This window comes from Trachemys scripta, chromosome 17 (genome assembly GCF_013100865.1).
Source record: "Trachemys scripta elegans isolate TJP31775 chromosome 17, CAS_Tse_1.0, whole genome shotgun sequence".
In the NCBI taxonomy this organism is placed as follows: Eukaryota; Metazoa; Chordata; order Testudines; family Emydidae; genus Trachemys; species Trachemys scripta.
In genome coordinates this window covers 25,246,960-25,267,589 of record NC_048314.1, presented here as the reverse complement: position 1 = coordinate 25,267,589, position 20,630 = coordinate 25,246,960, and the positions used below count along the sequence as shown (strand labels likewise).

Below are 20,630 nucleotides of genomic sequence, written 5' to 3'. Positions count from 1 at the left end.
AGCGTAGGACAAATAATGAAAAGTAACAAGAAAGTTAAACAGACTCTGGCATTGTTCTCTGACAAACCTACTACAGCAGACGAGTGAGTATGAATGAGAACCGTGTGCTTTGGAACAACTGCTGTGCTATTTGATACTTTAGACAGATGACAGGGTTGTAAAGGTAAACGGCACCTCCCTAGGTGCTGTCCAACTTCCACAGGGAGGGGACAGCCACCTGCATTACCAGCCGGCTGCGTGGCGGATGCCTGCTGCCCTGCTTCCATCCCCCCTGCTCCTGGAAGAGCAGCCAAAGGGAAAGGCAGACCGGGGTGCGTATGCCGGTATCACAGATTCTGAAGGGAAAGCAGTGCCGTGCTCTTCGTGATAATCTGACAATTTAGTCAACATTCAAAATGAATCACAATAACCTTATTAGCAAGGGGGGTTTGTGTGTGTGGTTTATTCTGTATAAACAGCTTTCAATTAGATAAATGAAACCCAACAACCTTTATAAATGCTTTTCAATTATGAAATTATGCCATTGAGTGATCCGGATTACGTTAATCAGGGAAAACACCACCATTGACACCTCTCAGTAGGGCTCAGAGCATGCCACTCGGATGACTGCTTCTCCTAACAAAACCCCCACACAATTTAACTGCACCAGTCATTAAAAAAAAATCCTTCTTTATTAGGTGAAATCTGTAGCAACAAGGCTATTTTCATTTGTTCTGCCCAGCTCTTCTACCCAAAAGAGAGAGAACATCTTCCTGTAATAATTTTGCATTTTTAACTGTGTGAATTATGCATTCTTCATAAACAACAGCCTGGTTCTCTACAGTGGAACTCCTTTTTATTAGCAGCACAGTAACGAACAATGAGCAATGTGCTCTATTATTCTTTGTCAAATCACAAAATGCTCCATTAGAGTAACTGTGCTGGTCAATGTAATAGAGTAGATTAAATTCAACTTCTGTGCAAAAACCACTGTAAAACAGCATGATAAGAAGGCTATAAAAAATTTAATTTTACTCCAAACTCTATCACAAAAAAAAAATGGTGTGAAAAGTAATTTTGCATAATCAGTACACGCCATCTGGAACAATTAACTGATTTCTATAGAACTATGAGGATCAGTCATATCTGCTTATTAAAGATCAGAAATTATACAAGTAATAAATCCTTGAAAAAACTAAGCGTACTCCCGCCTGTCAACGCTATTTTAACTTCAAATACTGAAGAACGCCTGATAAGGCTGAAAAGAAGAGATTAATATATGCAAATTACATCCAGCATTTAAAATCCCCAACAACTGTCTCCGGTTTTCTGTCCCTTATTGCTGCCTTTATGTTTTATTCATACACCAACTCACCTGTCACTTCATAAGCTATAATATTATGGGGGTATTATTAAACAGCATAAAGCCGTGCTTTAATTGGAAAGCTTCATTGCATTTTCCAATTATTTGGAGTAAATTAAAAGCAGATGCACATAGTTTAATAAGGAGTCTAATATCAGTTCCGGGAAATCAAAATTCATTGTCATTACTATGCCGTGATAGTTTTGCAAACTGTACTCAATTTCAGAGGTTTTCAAAAGAAAATCTGTCTATGCAATCTGTTAATTGTCATTCGGTTAATAACTGTTTAAATATCCAAACTACACAGCAGCTTCCGATTAAAAAAAATTAAACTATGGTACTCATACAAGCAAAACAAATACACTGCAGCTCCTCTCGAAGGCTTCACTCCTCCAGCAACTCGTACAAGATGCAGCAGCCTGTCTGCATAGCAACATGAGTTGCAGTGAGCACATCATGCTGGTGCGCTGCCTCCCCACTGACTGCAGAGTCCAGGTCAAGGTCTCTGTCCTAACAACCAGAGCCCTCCACGGGCTGGGTCCGAGTTGCCTCCACGGTCATCACCTGTCTCTCATTGTAACTATGATGCACTGGAAAAACTGCCCTGTTGGTCAACAGAGGTAGGCTTATGAGAGTGCAGGAACTGGCATTCGACTCCAGATACAAGATTGACCAAGGACCTCATCACCTTCGGAACTTAATGCAAAATCCCACCTTTCCAAGTTAGCTTTCCCTCAAACCAAACCTTATCAACCCATAACCTTGGGAGCTCATTATTATTTCCGTGTGTCAGTGCTTATGAGGTGATCAGACACTGCCTAGGATGGTATTGAGATAAATCCCTGGACAAAGAGAGAGAAGCAGGCAATCCCTTGAAGACATTATAAATACTGGAAGAATGGATATGGACATTAGGAGTGTAGTTGTGCACTCACACCAAAGCTGCGGCTTCATGCATTAGCTGAGACATAGCTCCGGAGAGAAACATGCAGGGAGCAGGGCAGTAGCGAAGGCTTTTACAGTTTTGCATAACTAAGCAAAAATAAGCCTCCAAAGTGTAGCTGTTTGACATAAAAAACCCTTCCTTTTTCACTGAATTAACCAGAAAATCTACACGTTTGAAAAATAATATTGTTAACAGCAGACCTTGGAGCTCCACCACTCACCAGCTGGTCACTGACCTGATTAGAGTGTTGCTTACTTGTTGTAAAAGGAGGACACAGAACATTACTGCACATCAGCAAGCAGATAGAAAACCATATGCAATAGGAGAACTGATTTTATAAGGACGCTCTCTCTCCCTCTCTCGTATTTCCTAGTAAATACATATCTATACGTTGTCTAAATAAATACTATTTTACTTTTTGAAATATGCATGTGCAGCCTTTTACACAAGACCTCGGCCTCCCTCCACCAACTGTTGGCAATAAACGGAACCTTTTACACTCCTGAAGACTGTCCAGGACTCTCTCTATCCAAAAGGGTGGAAATTGCAATAGGGCAAAAGCAGAGGCTGACTTTAATCTTGGCCCCAGTGAGGTTTCAATGCAGAGCCCAAGCCCAACTGCTAATGTCACAACCAGTCTTATTACCGACCTTCCTGATTAAAATTCAGTGCCACAAATTTAAATTTGCTTCTGCTTCTCTTCTTGGAGAGATGCATTGAGTTCAAAAGCTGGATGTCAAAATGCAGCACAGGGCCTCACCTCTAGAGAGCAGAGTGCACTCAAACACTTGAACATAAGAGGGTAATGCAAAACAACCAGAAACTATGTTCAAAGATGAAGATAAAAGCAATTCTTGTGCAGTGATCCAAAAAATAGCATCTTTCTTTTTTCAAAATTACCTGTTTTAATTCAGCAGACACACTGTGCCAAGTGAACCATTTAATTATCTGCAAAAATGATGAATCAAAACAATAGTTTGCAAAAATAAATGACTAACCTCTGATTAAAACGTCTGTCCTCATTATATGCAGATAAAAGATACAATACCTTAAGCAAATGTATATCGAGGAGACGTGGCAGTGCTGTGGCATGGATAACCTGACGTTTTATAAAAGGAAAAAAAGTACAGGGTGCTGAAATGTAATGAAATATTTGATTTTCCTCTCTTTCTAAATCTGGAAAACCAATTAAAAAGAAGTTTTTTTTAATGTCATGTATGTAGCGAGCTCCCGAATCCTCTGAGCCAACAGCAATTCCAAAGTGGGCACCGACAGAGAGCAAAGCAGTCACAGGCTGAACTGTTTCTAGGGATTTTATTCTACAAACCGGCCGTTCTGTGGCAATGGGTTGGCAAACCCTTTCCGAGGAGTTTCAGGAAGAAAAGGCAGGTGCCACACTCAGAGCAGTGTTACAGAGATGGGCTGTGAGATGTCAAACTGTTCACAGTGGATGAAAGCATGTGGGAGCAGAATAAAACCCAGCCTCCGGCAGTGACTTTATTGTGCAGGGACTCCAGACCTGTATGTCTCTAGACCGGTATGCTTTATTTCCATTCCAAATGCCTCCTGAAGAGAAAGGGGGGCAGCTCTCAATCCATCCATCCAAGTTTTTAAAAAACTGCCCATCACCGGGGTATCTGAGTAGTTTCACTCAAAGATCACTGGATTTAAAAAGTTTTGAACACTTGGAGCCAGACTGATTCCTGTGCTAATGCCAAGGTTGTTCTTTCCTTCAGAGCATAAGTTCCACCGATGCCTGAAGTGTTCCCAGAACCCGATAAACTGCAGCACACCTGGCAGAGGGAATTCATAGCTACCCATTGCCAGGATCTCCATTATCCAGCCAGGAAAGGAACTTGGCATTTATTTCAGGAATCCATTTGCTTCGATGGTTCCCCAGATCATAAATACGATGAGTTTCCAATGTCTTTGCTGTCTCCGGCACTCGCAGTTGTAGAGCTGTGTTGTGATTATCACTTGTCCCTAAATCTGATTGTATTCTCTTCCCTCCACAGCACTGAATCGCAGCTTGCAAACTTCTTCCCACTGCAAACACCCGGACGACACTGCCCAGATAACTGCAGCTCTTGCTCTGGTTAGTGAGTGGGGTGTGGGCGCCTTCGTGGTGCCAAAGCGAGACCATCCTCCTGCCCCAGCTAAGGACAGCCTGAGAGAGAGACGGAGGCTGGAAGAGCTGGGTTAGCTCTTCACTGGCTGCCCTCTATCCTCAGCAGAGCTGGGGGGGCAATTCACAGCAAACAACTGGGCAAAGTTAGCCCCTTGGTCTGTTTCCAAATGAGCTCTGAGCAGACTAAGGACCTGGTTCTCCTCTCCATCTGAGTGCAGAGCCGGGGCAGCGGAAGGGAGCAAGCTGCAGCTCCCGGATTCAGGCCTGCTCAGCCTTGGTGTACGCTCCTCTAACTCGCAGTGCTGGTGCAAAGTCCCTTATTCCAGCAGGCGATCAGGCATAGCAGAGCTCAGCTCCCCCCTGCCCCTGCTGTGCCCTCTCCTGCCCCGACCCCAGCGGCAAGGGTCTATGCTAACTCTACCAGTTCTCCAGCAGCTCAGATTCCCCTTGTAATGAGGACTTTTCCCGTGTGGAATCTCTGGCTGCTTTAAGGCTGCCATGTGCTGTGCAAACAGGTCTTAGTAGACTGGAGACTCCAGCCCTACGAATTTCAATGCAATTGGCATTTGAAGTGACTTGGCGAATGCTTTATGTGAACATGTGTCACCCCATGGGCTGCTGGCCTGCGGTCTGCTGAGAGGTTGTTTTGACAATTTGCTATCAGTAAGTTGCTAATTGTGCAAGGTGAGCAGTCACCTGAGTGACACAGAGAGTTGTTTCTGCTACGCGAATGTACGGCTTATCAGTCCACAATCATTCCCAGAGAGGGCCCACATGGAATTATGAGGATGTTTTCGCAAACAAAAATGTCACTCACGACGGTCATGGAATGAGGAGGATGCTGGAGAGTGCAGGGAACTCCAGGCCCTTTTTGGAACTAAGTTTTATGGACATTTTTTGCAGAATTTGCTCTGCTCGCCTTCTCAACTATGTATGATGTCTCAAGAATTCAGATGGTGCAGTAACCAAAGGCATCCCAGCACCAAAAGGACCAAAGCTAGCCATAAGGGGAGTGCCAATATCCCACCTCCTAGAGCTGCTGGGACAAGCTCCCTTTTCCTGGATTTGTCAGGCTTTTAATGACCATCACTCGGTCTTGCCAGTTGAATCTGGTGCTAGTGAGTGTTTACTGTCCTCTCACATGTTGTATTTCAGTCAGAGAAACGAGACACCCCACAAGTGATTGTGTGAGCACTACAGACACCAGGCACAGCATAGACTGTAAACACCCACCACGGCTCTATTACTTGGCTCCTTCCGAATGGGTCACCTACAGGTGATGCACAGGGCCAAAAATGGCAAGTGCAGCTGCTTCCTTCCAATTGTGACTGTTGCTTTACCGGGAGCTCGCTAGATCTCTGATGCTATAAAACAAGTCAGGCAGAAAACAGTTCTCTGCCTAACAAAGGATTTCAGCTTTGCTAGAGCTTGTGTCATTCATTTTCTTATAGACAATTGTCAAACAAATCTATAGAATAACGAGCCTCTTTTCAGGGAAGTGACAGATCTATTCCATCTCAACTCTGATCTACAGGACCGCATGTCCTTTACATTAAGCTGGTTGAGACCTTCATCTTCAGTTAACCGCCCTCCCCAGGCACTCCAAAAAATCCCCAAACATACAAAGAAAACAAAAAACCTCTAAGTATTCAAGAACAGAAATGGGCATTTTTAGAAAACTGCAATTAGCTCCAGGATTACAGCTGGAATGAAAGAAAAAGTGGGGTTCAGAAAAAAATAAGGAAATACTGTATATCTGACTGGTACTTCGTTGCAACCCACTTTACATGCAGGTATTACGCTCCAGCTGCATAAAACATTCTGAAGTGTACGTTTTGGTCTAGGCAACAAATAACTGGTATCAAGATTGGTTGTGAACTCCCAGCACGTCAGAACTCTGAAGGATCTAGTTATAAATCAAATTACTAAAAATAGCACTCTTACCAAATACTTTTAATGCTGGCTCCATGGAGGTGGATTTCTAGGGGATCTGTAACTAAATCAAACCCTTCTGCAAATGTAGAATTTAGCAATGGTGTCCATTTCTTATCCCTATTTTTTTTTAAAAAAAGGTTTATTTAGTAATTTCTTCCCTTACTGCTACTGATGGCAGGCAATGCACTTCTGGATTCTGTGTGATGGACTAACACCATCACAGACACCCTCCACGTGGCTGCCACAATGACATCAACTTAATCTGTTTTAAAGGACACGCACCGAAATATATAAATTGTTTAGGGATGACAGCTGGCAAGTGCTCTTTAGAAATTATCTGACCAACAATGTATCAAAGTGCTCTTTGCCTTTTTCTGCTGCCTTTTCACAACCAGCAGTTCTCATATTTTATCCTTCAAGAGCATTAAACTCAGCTGTGTCCAAGGCGAATCATCATCAACATGGTACCTGAAGATTTCTTCTAAACAAAAATCTACAAAAGCAGGATTTCACTCACTGAAACCAGAGTTTTGGCTGAGGTAAAATCAGCTGCAGTGATCTCTATAAGTTTGTGTGAATTTGAGAAGGACATAAAGGGACTTTGGCTACATGATATGCACATTCTGATGGCTCCTGGGCAGAGTGTCCACCACATTTTGCATAATACTGTCTTTATATGGACACCATGATAGCAGGTGTTCAAACCCCAAAAGCTACAAGCATTGCTTAATGAAGATCCATCTGGTGTGTGGCACAGGGTGATGTACACATATATCTAATATATAAATACATATATAAATAAATTTCCATCTGGGTGCATGATACAGTGTTATGTACAAACTGAGCTTGTGTGAAATGTGATTCAGAAGTTGCCTATAGAGGAATTTCACATAAAATCCTATGCATTCATTTTCACCAGAGGTGACTTTGCCATGGCTGGATTAGCAGAGAGATCACTAGCTATGATTACGTGTCCTGTTGAACTGCCCAAATATACAGCAAATTATTTCTCAGAAATCACAAATAATTGACAGAATGTGGCTTTGCCAGGTCAGCCATTGGCTAGTGGCACAATACACTGCCACTCTCCCATGCCAACCCTCTGCTCCTCAGGGACTGAATGGTAGGAGTTTTTAAAAGCTGGTGCAATTTGTGCAGCAGGATGCCAAGCTCCTAAAACAGATAGCGCTGTGTCTCCTATGCATGGCTGACTCTAACCTGCCCCACTACAGGCCTCTCCTTGAGCAGGCAGATGTCTTCCATCTCTAATCAGAATTTGAAGAGGGCTTTCTGTGGAGTATCTTGTAATTCAAAAGGTTTATGTTTCAGTGGCACTTACACAGCAGAAAACTTATTGGAGGCAAGATCCCCAAGGGGCATCAGCATATTGGCCTGAAACACACTGTTTATTAACTTCACTGAGATAGCTACAGTGGTATTAAAGCACATCCAATTAGCGAAGACTGCAGGAATATTTGCACTCTTAAATCTCTTACTTTCTGAAAGGGTTAAAGCTTATTATTAGCATATAATTTACAGGTCCTTTCTCCCAGGAAAGAAATAATGCACAGTAAATGCCACATTCATTTTAATAATACATGTTACAGTCTGTGCCCAACATCTGCACAAAGGTAACGCAGACAGATTTTTGTGACATGTCCCACTCTGCCATCCAAACACAGGCTCTTTGTTTCTTAAGTGACGGAAGGTTTAATCAAGAAAGCAGGCAATTCATCAATCGAAACAAGGCTGCTTGCACGGCCCTGACAGCACACACATGGTTTTATACAGAGAAAACCTGGCCACCTGTCAGCAGCACCTTTTACATCAGGATATACAAATACACCGGGCGATCAATCCTCCAGCCCTGCCCATTCATTTCTTACTTTTCTTATTATATTTTTCTTTATGCTAGATGCTGTTCTCATTCTTCGCAGGGATAGATGGTGAGACAAGGCAAGCTATGGCTGTTTGTACACTATCATACAAATTTATATACCCTTAAAGTGACTTATTTCCCCTCTATTTGAGCACCATTATTATAAATAATTTTTCACCTCATTCAGGAATTTTCCCTGTATGCTATTATCTGTGGCTGCATGAGAGGGCTCTCTCTCTCTGTCCTTGTGGCTTTGATAAGCCAAAGCAATATGCTCAGGGATGCTGAGGTCTGAAATGAAGGCAATATGTAGTCACAACAACATCTTAATTAAATTGAAGGCCATGAAAAAGGACCATGTTGTAAAATACTGAGCAGCATTTGTCGATGGGTCTGTCTGGAATGAGGCATTCCCTGTCCTAATGGGTGGCCATTTGAACACGTATAATAAAACTCGATCCGCTGTTTGGTGCCATGCTCTCAACAGCATGAGACCCTTTGCAGATCCAGTCATAAATAATCCTGGCTATAAAAACGGGTGCTCCAGTCCTGGGGTGTGACATGGCGGGGAAAAAACATCTTCTGTGTGAAGAAGAAGAACAAAGTGATTCCAGACAGAGGCCCTGATCCTGCACCAGAGCTATGGACAGGGAACCCCCCGAGTAGGATTACAGATTTGGCGCCATATTTTTCTACATACAGCAAATCTTAAAGATTAACTTATTTATTGCTCTAACTTGCAATCAAGAATCTTTTTTTATGTTTTTCTGCCACCCTGCATTTAATTGCTGTGATTGAAAATGTCCAAAGATCAACCAACAACTTTCAGCTCTATTTTCCCCTTAATTACAGAAGTGGAGTCATTTAATTATTACAGACACAATGGCCAGATCCAATGTTGTCATGCCAACTTATACCATCTGAGGGCAGGGCCTGGCCAGGTACGTTCAGAACATGCACCACATGTGCTCTTTTTTATCCTCGTTGGTGAAACAGACACAGATTCCCTTCCACCCTCCTTTAAAAAAAAAATCTATACCAATTGGCTGAAATTATCAATAGGGGTGATGGAGATAATTATACATATTATGAAATTGATTAACTGCCCACCTGCTTGCTATTTAAATGAGGACTAAATTAAAATTGCAATGGGAGGGAAGCAGATATTTAAAAATCATTAATTATTTGGAATTGCTTTTGCTTTCCTAGGATGATGTCAGAATTGTGTGACAAGAACAACTCCCATTTCAGTGAGAGCCAGACAGCGAGCCAGCACCTCTCCGTCAGCAGCATAAACAGGAGCTTGCAGAAATTAGCAGTATCCCATGTAAGCTGGCCTCTGCAGGGGGCTGGAAAACGAAAGTACAGCCCAACCCACCGGCTCCATCCTCTGGAGGATTTCTCTTTAGGCAATCTAACTTTCCCACAGCAGTTCCTAGCCAACATTCTGGAGGCGCTGCTAACGCCACACGAACTGTAACTACCAAAGGCAGCAAAGGCCCACTGTACCACACTGCGGTTCTAGGCTTTCACCTGAGTAACTGGTCATTATGAAAGATGCAGTAAGCAAGCTTTCAGAGGTGCAAATGTCAAATTATTAGATAGGAATACAGGGACTGCAGACTGGATTAGTCCCAAGGGCCATCTGGCCCAGTACATGGTCTCCCACTGTGGCCAGCACTAGACACTGCAAAGGAAGCCCTAGTGGTTAGAGACTAGCTTAACCTGCGAAAGGACATTGCATCTCCCTTCCACCACTCTGCTAGCTATCGTTATATATTTTAGGTAACAATCATGATGCAGCAGGCAAAGCCGCACTTGGGAGGTGCTTAGTAAATCCCTAACCTTTTATAAACTAGGCACTTTTAAATAACTGACTGCCTGGTAATGACAAATCATCAACACAACATGTCACTCAGGGCTGCAAGAGAGACAATGGAACAGAAAGGTAAAGTCAGTCTGGGATTATGCTAAAGGAAAACCATGACACTATGACAGAAAGCAATCCGACTTTCCTGGCTTTTAGTGGTGGTGTCTTTGCTCATTACAACTTTCTTGCAAGTGTTGGTTTTTTTTTTTTTTTTTTTTTTAATACTTTATTTACTGATAATCATCCTGAATGAAGTTTTAGGTCTGGGAATATCACAAGCCAATGCCAGAGCCCTGCACTGGGAGAATATGGAACATGGCTAATTCAGAATTTCCTTGGCTCTGTGCAGGGGAAAACCCTGTTATTGTCCCTTTCACAAGGCATTTTTGAGCTAATAGGTAGGCAGAGAGGCAGCAGATTTCACCGATGTCTATCTGCCACTGTCCCATTGACTGTTTAGCAAAGTAATATTTGGACCCACTAAATTGTCCAGATACTGTAGCTACATTTCTGATAGTCCTAAGAGTCTTGAAGGAACAATGCAGCTACCTGTAAACAGTTACAGAATTACCTTTAACCAACTGAAAAGAAACAGGGAGTCAGGCTCACGTGTGTGCAGGTCGGGAACGCTACAAAGTTAGCGACGGGTGAGGACTCAGACTGCCAGTGAAAGGTGTTGGACCGTCTCAAACACTGCAGCACACTGCTCTGCTCCTCAATCGCACTGGATCCAGGGAGAGCCTGGCACACAGCAGCTACCAGCATGTGGAAACAGCACCGAAGCGGGAGGCTGCATTTGCACAACCCCAATAAGCAGCTGGGGGGACAGTATTTCCTTCTAATCCAATGCTGACCTGGCCCAGTAAAACATCCAGGCTCCGTAAGCTCCCTCCCAGGCCAGCCTTGATTTTCAGTCCATTTTGATTCCCACTCAACAGTTCCAGCCATTCCCCTTTGAAAGACTCTGCTTCGTTGCCAGTATCTACTGCGGTCTCTCCTTAGCCACGAGCTCTTACACTGCAAGGAGCGAGAGCAAGACCTGCAGCAGGTCACAATCAGTATCCTACCTGTGCAAATCTAGACCCCAGCAGAGGAATTAGGTGTGTACATTCGTAAGTTTCCTGTTACCATAGCCCTGAGCAAGACACTAACGCTGCACTGACTGACTGCAAATTACATAGACAGAACAGGAAATTTTTGAATGGCTACCACTGTGTCGTGATGCTAAACGTACCTTTATAATGTAAAGCACAGGGAGGGAATTGTCACAGACAGCACCTAATCAAGGCTGCTGAAAAGGCAGCAATGGTCAGAAGGCAAACAAAGATTCCTGCCAATGCACAGGATGTTTCACATTACTAGACCTTTTCTATGGAAATGTTTCACAGCTGCAATAGCCATTACAACAGATGGAAGCACTGCAGCTTGTATTACAATATGCCTGGAGGAGGACTGGCAGTCAGAAAAAAAAAGTTACATACTTTGATTGAAACTTGTGCAAACATTGAGGCCTATTGCTTTGCCTGGTTTTATAGGCTTGTTTTGCACTTTGCCTGTAAACATCTGGTGAAATATTCAGGGTCTGTATAAAATAGGTCATCTTTCCAAGCTCGTTCTGCTGCCGGAAGCAGCAGTCCCCAGGAATTCCTACTACCAAGGGGTCTCTCCAGCAGCTTTCAGGCAGAAATATTGCTTCTCTGCCTGCGTGCGCCTGTTGGGCTCATGAGGTGTCAGCAAGTGAGAACTCATGACCTTCCCTTCCTCCCCCTAGAACTATGTGATATGAGCACAAGAACATGCTTTCCCTTACATAGCCACATCTATCAGGGCAGAAGAGTAATGAGAAAAACCAGTCCTGACATGAATTATGCCATTGTTATATTCCACATATTCAGGAACCTGAAGCTGCAGTTTCAGTGAGAGATTACCTTTTAAATAACCATTTGATTATGGTACATGAATTAATGCCATGTTCCTATGTTAGACGTGTCACTCACCATTCACAGAAAGATCCTGTGGGTGGCACAGGTTTGCCACTTTTTCCTCCCTTAGGATGCGCAAGCACTACCTACTCTATCTTACACCCACTGACTTCATGGCTGGTTTTCCTGGGGTCCCAATCAGACCTGTAAATCCACCAGAATCTAGTGAGGCAGACAATTTCCTGGCCAGATTTTGGCACAATAAATTTTAAAGCCAGAGATTTTCCTCCTTTTGTGAAAGTGACACAACTAAGGGTAATTAGCTTTTCACCAAGGCTACCACAACAGTTTTAAAGGCCTGAAATTAGTCTAGGGAAAAGCACTTTGAGAAAATCATTTAAGTCTGATATTATTCTGAACTGTAACTGTTAGTGCAGGATATGATTTTATGTGTGTGTTTACACACCCTCATGCACACACCCACTCCTGTATGTAGATAGTTAACAAAGAATGCCAACTTGGCACATAAATGTAGTGGTCCTACAAACTACTGAATAATGTTATGTATTATTATTGCTGTGGACTGCAAATGGCTTCCAGACTACACTGCTCTTGGCTGCACAGTGACTGGCTCTGTGAGATTTTATATTTATAAAAACTCCCCTCACAATCTCCTAGCTGCAGCCATGCAATTCCAGCCTGGTATCTGAGAGTCAAGCTGGGTTGCCAGGGAATGATGTGAAGGGCAAAAGTATAACTGGGTTCAAAAACCAATGAGATAATTTTATGGAGGATAGGTCCATCAATGGCTATTAGCCAAGATGGTCAGAGATGCAACCCCATGCCCTAGGTGTCTCTAAACCTCCAACTGGCAGAAGCTGGGACTGGATGACAGGGGCTGGATCACTCGATGATTGCCTGTTCTGTTCATTCCCTCTGAAGCATCTGGCACTGACCACTGTCAGAAGACAGGATACTGGGCTGGATGGACCAATGGTCTGACCCAGTATGGCCGTTTCTGTGTTCTTTTTGGGTCAAACAAACCACAGAAATAAAGAATCTGTAGACAAAAGTCCTCCTGAAATGGGTTTGCATAGGTGTCAGCACAGGCCGAGCTTTAGGCCTAGTACCGACACGGATTGTGTGCAGGAACCAAGATATGCTGTGCTGGCTGGTTATTTTCATTTATACACATGCATGGTCTTGCTCCTGCTCATGGTACTTACATATGTATTTTAATTGTTCTTTTATTAACATGCACACTAAAGCTAGCGTAAGGAAAAAAAATCAGGAAAAATATTCATTGAAATTTGGAGACTTTTGACTAGCTCTAGTATGTGTAGGGCTGCCCCAGATGGCAAATAGTGCCATTTTCTGAATAAAGAGTCAACATGTGCTCAGCATGACATGTAGGATTGGTGCATGGGATTCTGGTGTGTCTCTCTCCTCCAATATTCAAGAAATCTGGGGAAAGATCGTGAAAGGCCTCAATGCTCCTGAAGAGAGTGAGATTAAGGCCACTCTGGAGTTTGCAGATAATGGAGGGAAATAGAGTACGCAATAATAATAATAATAATAATGCTAGAGAGGTTCTAAAAGTAACAAAACCCTTAAAACCAAACAATGTCTAGTTTTTGGTTTATCCCAGAGGCGGTAAGGAAATTCTGTGCCATGCCCGCACACAACACAGTCTCTGCAGGAGTTCAGTTATTTTATCTTTACTATGTATGTGGTGGGTTTGTTTGTTTTCTGGGTGGGGGTGGGAAGAAACAGGAGCAGTATCTATGCGGAAACCAGGCTTATCACACTGATAGAAGTGTCCTGCAAGTATGGAAAGAAGAGATGGGTTTTAGGAGGTAAATAAGGGGAGGTAAGGTAAGGATCAGGGCAAACGGGAGACGAAGAAAGATAAGCAGAGGTATTAGACTGACAAAAACTACCTAGAAATCCCACTCCTGGCACCCATACTCCCACCTGGCTCCATTGTTTCCAGTGAACAATGACACTCACTGTTAGTAACAGTTGTGCCTGAACATCCTCTGGAACTATTTCGCATCCCACATGTTTCTGATGCTTGAGTGACAGAAATCTTAGAAGTCCAGTGCATGGATCTCGCACCTCTTTCCTTTTTCTGCAGCCAGGACTGCTCTATTTGGTTAGACTTTCTGATTAAATTGACAGAGCACAGTATAAAAGAGTCATTACTGCATGCACTAGCTTACCTGATATGGCATATAAATTTGAGTGCTGGTGTTCAAAGTCGAGTCGGGAGTTGTTACTTTTGCCTCGAAAGCTCGCGGGAAGCGTCAGAGATATGTGCCTAGTGAAGAGAGGGGGGAATGGAGATGACATTATTACAGAGCAGGAGAAGATGCTGCTATCACCCCATTCCTTAAACTGATGATAATTCCTGTGAGCTCAAGTGGTAAACAGCAACTGCAATGCTGCCTGCAAAAGGCAGAATGGGCCCAAATCACATGAAAGTGACAGAACTGGTGACTCGGTCATTATTTCCCAACTTGTTCAGCAGCTAAAGTGAAATGTGTTGGCATCTCGGTCCAGCTCCCAGTGGGCGAGGAGCCTAGCGCTGGCACCTTCACGGGCAGCTGCAGCAAAGAGAGCAAGGTGTGACTCTGCTACGGAAACCCAGCCACCCACTCACCCCCGAGAGCAGCGTGGCTGGGGCATGGGGCAGCTGTCAGTTTTTCATGAGCATCACCTTGACCTTACAGAAGTGTCCCCATGATGCAGTACTAACAGTCTACAGGCAGGCACTGAAGGAGTTAAATGTGTATCTTTCAAGCAGTCAGTGGATGTCTATTATAACTGTGGGTCTGGATTTATCTGTAAGGTAAAGCACTGCGACCTTGCTGCATTCACAAACACACTCTCCGGGCAGATGTTTTTTAAACTTGACAGCCCACTGCATCCTCCCCTCAGCAGCTCAGGCTTGATTGCTCCAAACAGAACCCAAATGTACGAGGTGGTTTCCTCCAGCCCCACACTCAGAGAGGGGCAGTACCCTTTCCATACTGCCCTTGAGAGAGCAACTAAACCCTGCCCAGGAAAATGCTCCGCAGAGCTGCACATGGCTGTAGGGGAGCAACACCAGGCTCCTTCCCTCCTCCCTCCCCCTATATTTTAAAAACTTTAGTTAAGCCTTAACTTCAGCACATGCTGTAAATAAAACAAGCCTGCAGAAATGAAGCCGGGGCCATTTCAATAGCTCAGCATTTATGAACTATTAAAAGAAAACCGCACATGCTGTGGGGAATGGCGTAGAGAGTGGGCTAGAGAATACAGGCAAGCTTCCCAGAACCCCCGTCTGCCACAGGCCAGGAGCTGGAAGTGATGCTCAGGGAGCCCCAGTACCAGTAGGTACCAAGGCCAGAAACGCAAGCTCTGTCTTGTGGTCATTTGCAAGCAGTTGATTTTCAAAATCTGGAGTCTGGGGATGTGATTACTCTCACCAGCTGTTCAGCAACAGGGAAAAAACCTCAACCTCAACCTGACAGCCACTAACTCACGAGGGTAAGTTTCTAGGTTTCACGGTCCTTGTGGCTCCTTGCACTCCCTGTTCAAGAAACCAGGCAGGGAATCATGGCCCCATGACATCTGCTTCATAATCCTGTGCTGGATCGTACTTACCATCGAGGCTTCCTCTATTAATGGCAAACTGACCAACTCTCCAATTTACTATCCTTGGGTGGAATACGAAAAGGTCAGTTTCACAATTTCTCCTGCCACCTGATACGTTTAAGTGAATGCAGAAGAAAATTTTATTTTGTCCCCTAAACCAGTCTTCATACTTGATTCAATTAATGTGGTCACTAAACTAAACTGGAGAGACAGCTTCATCCAAAGCCCTTCAATTACGGAATACATTTTATTAGGAGATGATATTTGCTAGCTATAGATTTATATGCTTTGATGGGAGATTCAAGCTTTTCCTTTTTAATTTAAATCTATATTTTCTACTGCTGATTCTAGGTCTGTGTGAATTTTTATTAAATGTTATCATTAATCTTCTGGACCCAGTTGCCACATGTAATGAAGATGCTTCTCTCTTCACAGCAAAGACTTAGTCTAGCATGAAGGGAAGAGGCAGCAGCTGTCCATTTCATACATTTAAAAGCTACATAAACAAGGGAAGATACTTTGCGGTGCCCATTTGCCAGAAAACAAGTTAGTGCTTTCCCCATCACAAATGCCATATTTAGAAAGAAAGAAAAAAAAAGCATCACGTACTTTCCAGCAGAGAATGTCTGGCTTGTTTTCCAGGCCAAGGAATTTTTATTTATTAAATATTTGTTGGAAAACAGCTACCTTTAAAAACAGGACACACTCCTACAAACCAGAGAAACAGCTTTTAAAACAACGATAATGGTTGTGAACCTTGGGGATAACATTGCTTTGAATCAGTGTATACTTCCAAACCCATTTCCAAGTAAACATTAAAACAAATAACCAAAAAGGCCATGTGAAAACATTTTCAAATTTAGCCAACAGTTTTCTATTGAAAACTCTGCCCAGGTGGGGCTTTTTGCCAGCCCCAGCCCAGTTACACCACTTCCATGCGTTATGCACTTTTCCTTCCGTTTTTAATGAAATTATCCAGGAATTTACTGATGAGTCATCCCGACAATTAACAGTGAGGGATGTCTGAATGTCTCTTGTTTATGTTGGGGTCTGTTCTCTTCTTCCACATGCATAAACAGTCATTCCAATGGGAGATTCACAGGGAGAAAATAAGTCAGACCTCCAAAGGGCACGTCTCTGAGCAACATAATTTAAAGGCTTACTGTAGCCTGATGAAATCAGGAGTACAGAGCGCATGGAAGTCACCAGAGATTAACATCGTCTGTCGACAGAAATGCTGGATCTTCCCCATGGGGAAAGTACTCTTCAGCAAACGACCTCAAAAGAAGACAGAGCCAGCCCACACTCCAGAGGCAGGACATGCATCTCTTAGGGCTGGTCTACACTGGGGGGGGGTGTGTGTCGATCCAAGATATGCAACTTCAGCTACACGAATAGCGTAGCTGAAATCGAAGTATCTTGGATCGAATTACCTGGGGTCCACACGGCGCGGGATCGACGGCCGCGGCTTCCCCGTCAACTGCGCTACTGCCGCTCGCTCTGGTGGAGTTCCGGAGTCGACGGTGAGCGCCTTCGGGGATCGATATATCGCGTCTTAACGAGACGTGATATATCGATCCCGGATAAATCGATTGCTACCCGCCGATACGGCGGGTAGTGAAGATGTACCCTTAGCAACCAACCGGGCTAAAAACAATGGGTCTACCAGAGTAATTCATAGTGTACATTGTGTAAGCAAATTATAAGTTGTTGAGATCGTGAACTTCCACATGCCCAAGAGCTTTCAAATAAACATGTCATTCAATCCTTGGGTTGGGACATACCCAATGAACAAAGTACCCGACTATCACCACAATTTCCTGGCAATTCACACCAAGCACCAGGTTTCATAAGTGCCATATGCTAAGATGGTGTGTACCTTCCACCGACGTAATTAAAATGAATTGCTCTGACTCAAACAGACTCAGCTCACGTACACTTGACTGTAGCGGTCGAGAAGCACATATCCAGCTCTTGGCTTATATTTCAGCACCATCTCCAGTTTATTCTTAATCTTAAATACACCAAAGTTAAACTCTGAACCTAGAGCACTCAGCCATACCTATGATGAATAAATTATGAATATTAAAACTGAACCTACAATTTGAAACTTGCTTTTGGTCAGCATTCAAGCCCATAACTTTCTTTTCACATGTCCATGTGCAGTGATGGCACCTCAAATGTTAGTGAGGTATTAATTTAATAATACTGAATCATGGGCACTGTCTAATAGGAGGAGGTTTTCAAATACATACAAATATTTTTGAATTCTCTCTCCCTTGTTCACTCAGCTCAATTGTGAACATCCATTCTTTCTGATAGCCAAATGGGATTTCATCATCTAGAATAAAACTTGGTGCAGGGATTGGAGTATTTAAGGGCCTCTCCAAGGAGGAAATGGAGTTTCAAGACCACAGGACGGGAGATAATGCCATTTCTAGTGCAAGATCAGAACTTTAAATTCTAATTTAAAAAAATGTGACACGAGGGGGGGGGGCAGGAGGGAAACACAGTCTAATTTATTTTAAATTAATGCAAACATTTGGCCAGGATCAATATAACTCATACCTACTGACTTGATTGCATAATGAATTTTCCTTATGGGTTGTGAAAGCCAAATCATTTTGCATTGTAGAAGGAAAAAAAATAGGCTGCCATTGAAAAAAGCAAGAAAATCCCAATTACAAACTCCCCAAGTTCCTAAACACATATCGTGAAAGCATGTGCAGCTCTGTAGCATATGGCAAATCAATTACTAGTTTAAATTTTAAAACAAAAACATGGCAAATGTGTTGCAGAAATAATCAAGAACAACGGTTTGGTTTAGATTACAGTGGCCACTAGAGTTTTGAATACAATTAATCATCATTCCAGGCAATGGGAAGCCATATTGACACTTATTCCTCATTTGAATATTTAATTAGGGTGAAGTTCTTCATCAAATTATCACAGAACTGGGAGGAAAGCCTAGAAGATTTAAACAATTAGACTTTAACCCATTAGCGGCTGCTCACCTGTGAGCTGAAGAACTTGCACCGCACTCCCGGGAAGGAAGAGCATGTTCAGACAGCAGAACAGGAATTAGGTATAATCCCTTTATTAGAAATACAGGCGGAAAGCTCTGCGGGAACTTAACATACTGTGGGTCCTATTTGGAGATGCCAGACTGAAGGAGGTTTCTTGAACTCCATTCATGTTAATCTAGAGGACTCGGAATTCTATTGAGATGTCGAGAGTTTCCTTCATGCAGAGCCTGACTACGGACATGGGCTCCCTTGTAGTGCACAACTGGGGTCTGTGTTGCTGTGATTGTTAAATGCCCTTCGGCAAAGGGAGTGGGGAGCCCACTCTTGGCAGATAGGTCCTAGCAGATCAATGGGTAAATGCTCAGTTTAGCACAGGAGTTTCTTGCAGCAGTTGCCACCAGGGATGAGTCAGAGAGACCCCCCCCTCCTCCTCCCCGGCTTCACACTCCCTTGAAGCCTGGAGTGCAGATGTCCTGGCAGGGGATGTGGGGTGGGTGGGAGACAGGCTGTGCAGACATTTCTCTGCCCATCTCCTCTAGTGTTTGCCCCTTTCTGTCAGCAACCCCTTCTGCAGTCAACTGGGGTCAGCTACGTGCCATCCGGCTGCTAATCTCTTGCAGGCAGACTCTGCTCTGAGAGAGGCCAGGGACGTTAAGCTGGGTATCCTCAGCACACTGGTGGCATCGGAGTCTGTGGCTCTTGTGACCCCTGCCAGGGGTTTCGTGCAGATTTTAAGAAGAGGAGGGGACAGACTGGCCCCTCCGGAATGTCCCAGGGGCGAGGTGCTGGTGCCAGTTTGGAGCTGCCTCACCCGTTCTTGCTAAATCTCGTACACAACACATGGGATCAACTTGCGATCTGCCCTATCAAAGGCAGAGAGCGGCTCGTGGAGAAGAGACGCTGAAGTCTGTGCTCAGTCTATGGCTTCTGCATGTGCTACAAGAGACATCAAGTAAAGGGGCGGCTCAGGTCCGGCACTGCATTCTCTATCCATCTCCCAGACACTCCTCCTTCTTAGCGCATGCACAATATGTCTCGGGCACATGCCCGGCACTTACACGGCCTCGTTACCACAGTATCTCAGCACCTCACAGTCTTTTAACGTGTTCATCTGCCTAGCACCTTGGTGAGGCTAGAAGGTGCAGTTACCCCCAGACAGGGGAGGAGACAGATGGGAAACTGAGGCCCAGAGATACTATGGCCCAGCTCCTCAAAGGTTTTTAGGTTTCTAACTTTCTTTGATTTGCCCAAGGTCACTCACAAAGCCTGTGTTGGGCCAGGGAACTGAACCCTGGTCTCCCGAGTCCTAGGGCAGCACCTGACCCTTTCAGCCTTCCTCTCAGTAGTAGTTGTGCCTCGCAAAGGGAGGTTGGAGACGGGGCAGTGCAGTTCACCAGCTGCTAATATCCAGTGTAGATTTCCTGAGCGCTGGCTGCACTGCTGCGTGCGTCAGAGAGGGGGGCGGTAATGCTGGTGGTCAGCAGTGGTGCTAGCAGTTCTGCACTGTCTGGAGAACATAGCCACAGGCTTGCCAATGGAGCCAGCGCTGTGACTCACCCTCAGGGCAAGAATGCAGACTCAGCTGAATATTCACACGACAGGAGCTCCTGTCCGAGCATTGCTCTAGGACACGGGGAGGTTGAGGGGGGTGGGGACAGCCACTGTCAGCACCACCTGCTGCTGTGTAGCAAGCTCTACACTGAAGTGTCAGACTAGGTCTGCTCTTGGCTCATAAGAGATGTCTACACCGCAGCTGGGAGGTGCGATGCCCAATGTGGGAAGACAAACTCGGGCTAGCTCCGCTCGAGCTAGTGCACTAACAGCAGCAGTGTGGATGTTGTGGCAAAGGCCGCGGCTTGGGCTAGCCACCTGAGCTTGGAGCTAGGGGGTCAGGTGGGCTTGGACTTGGGTGGCTAGCCCATGCCACTGACCTTGCCACAACC

The 20,630-nt window shown here is 44.3% G+C and overlaps 1 protein-coding gene across 3 annotated transcripts in view; it reads right to left on the bottom strand.

Moving 5' to 3' along the window:
• MVB12B (multivesicular body subunit 12B) overlaps nucleotides 1–20,630 on the bottom strand; it is a 98,153-nt gene that overhangs the window by 35,880 nt on the left and 41,643 nt on the right. For all 3 annotated transcript variants that reach the window (XM_034793437.1, XM_034793436.1, XM_034793435.1), the window contains exon 7: nucleotides 14,245–14,342. In XM_034793437.1, the coding sequence (XP_034649328.1) occupies nucleotides 14,245–14,342 (98 nt within the window). The remainder of the gene's footprint in view (nucleotides 1–14,244; nucleotides 14,343–20,630) is intronic.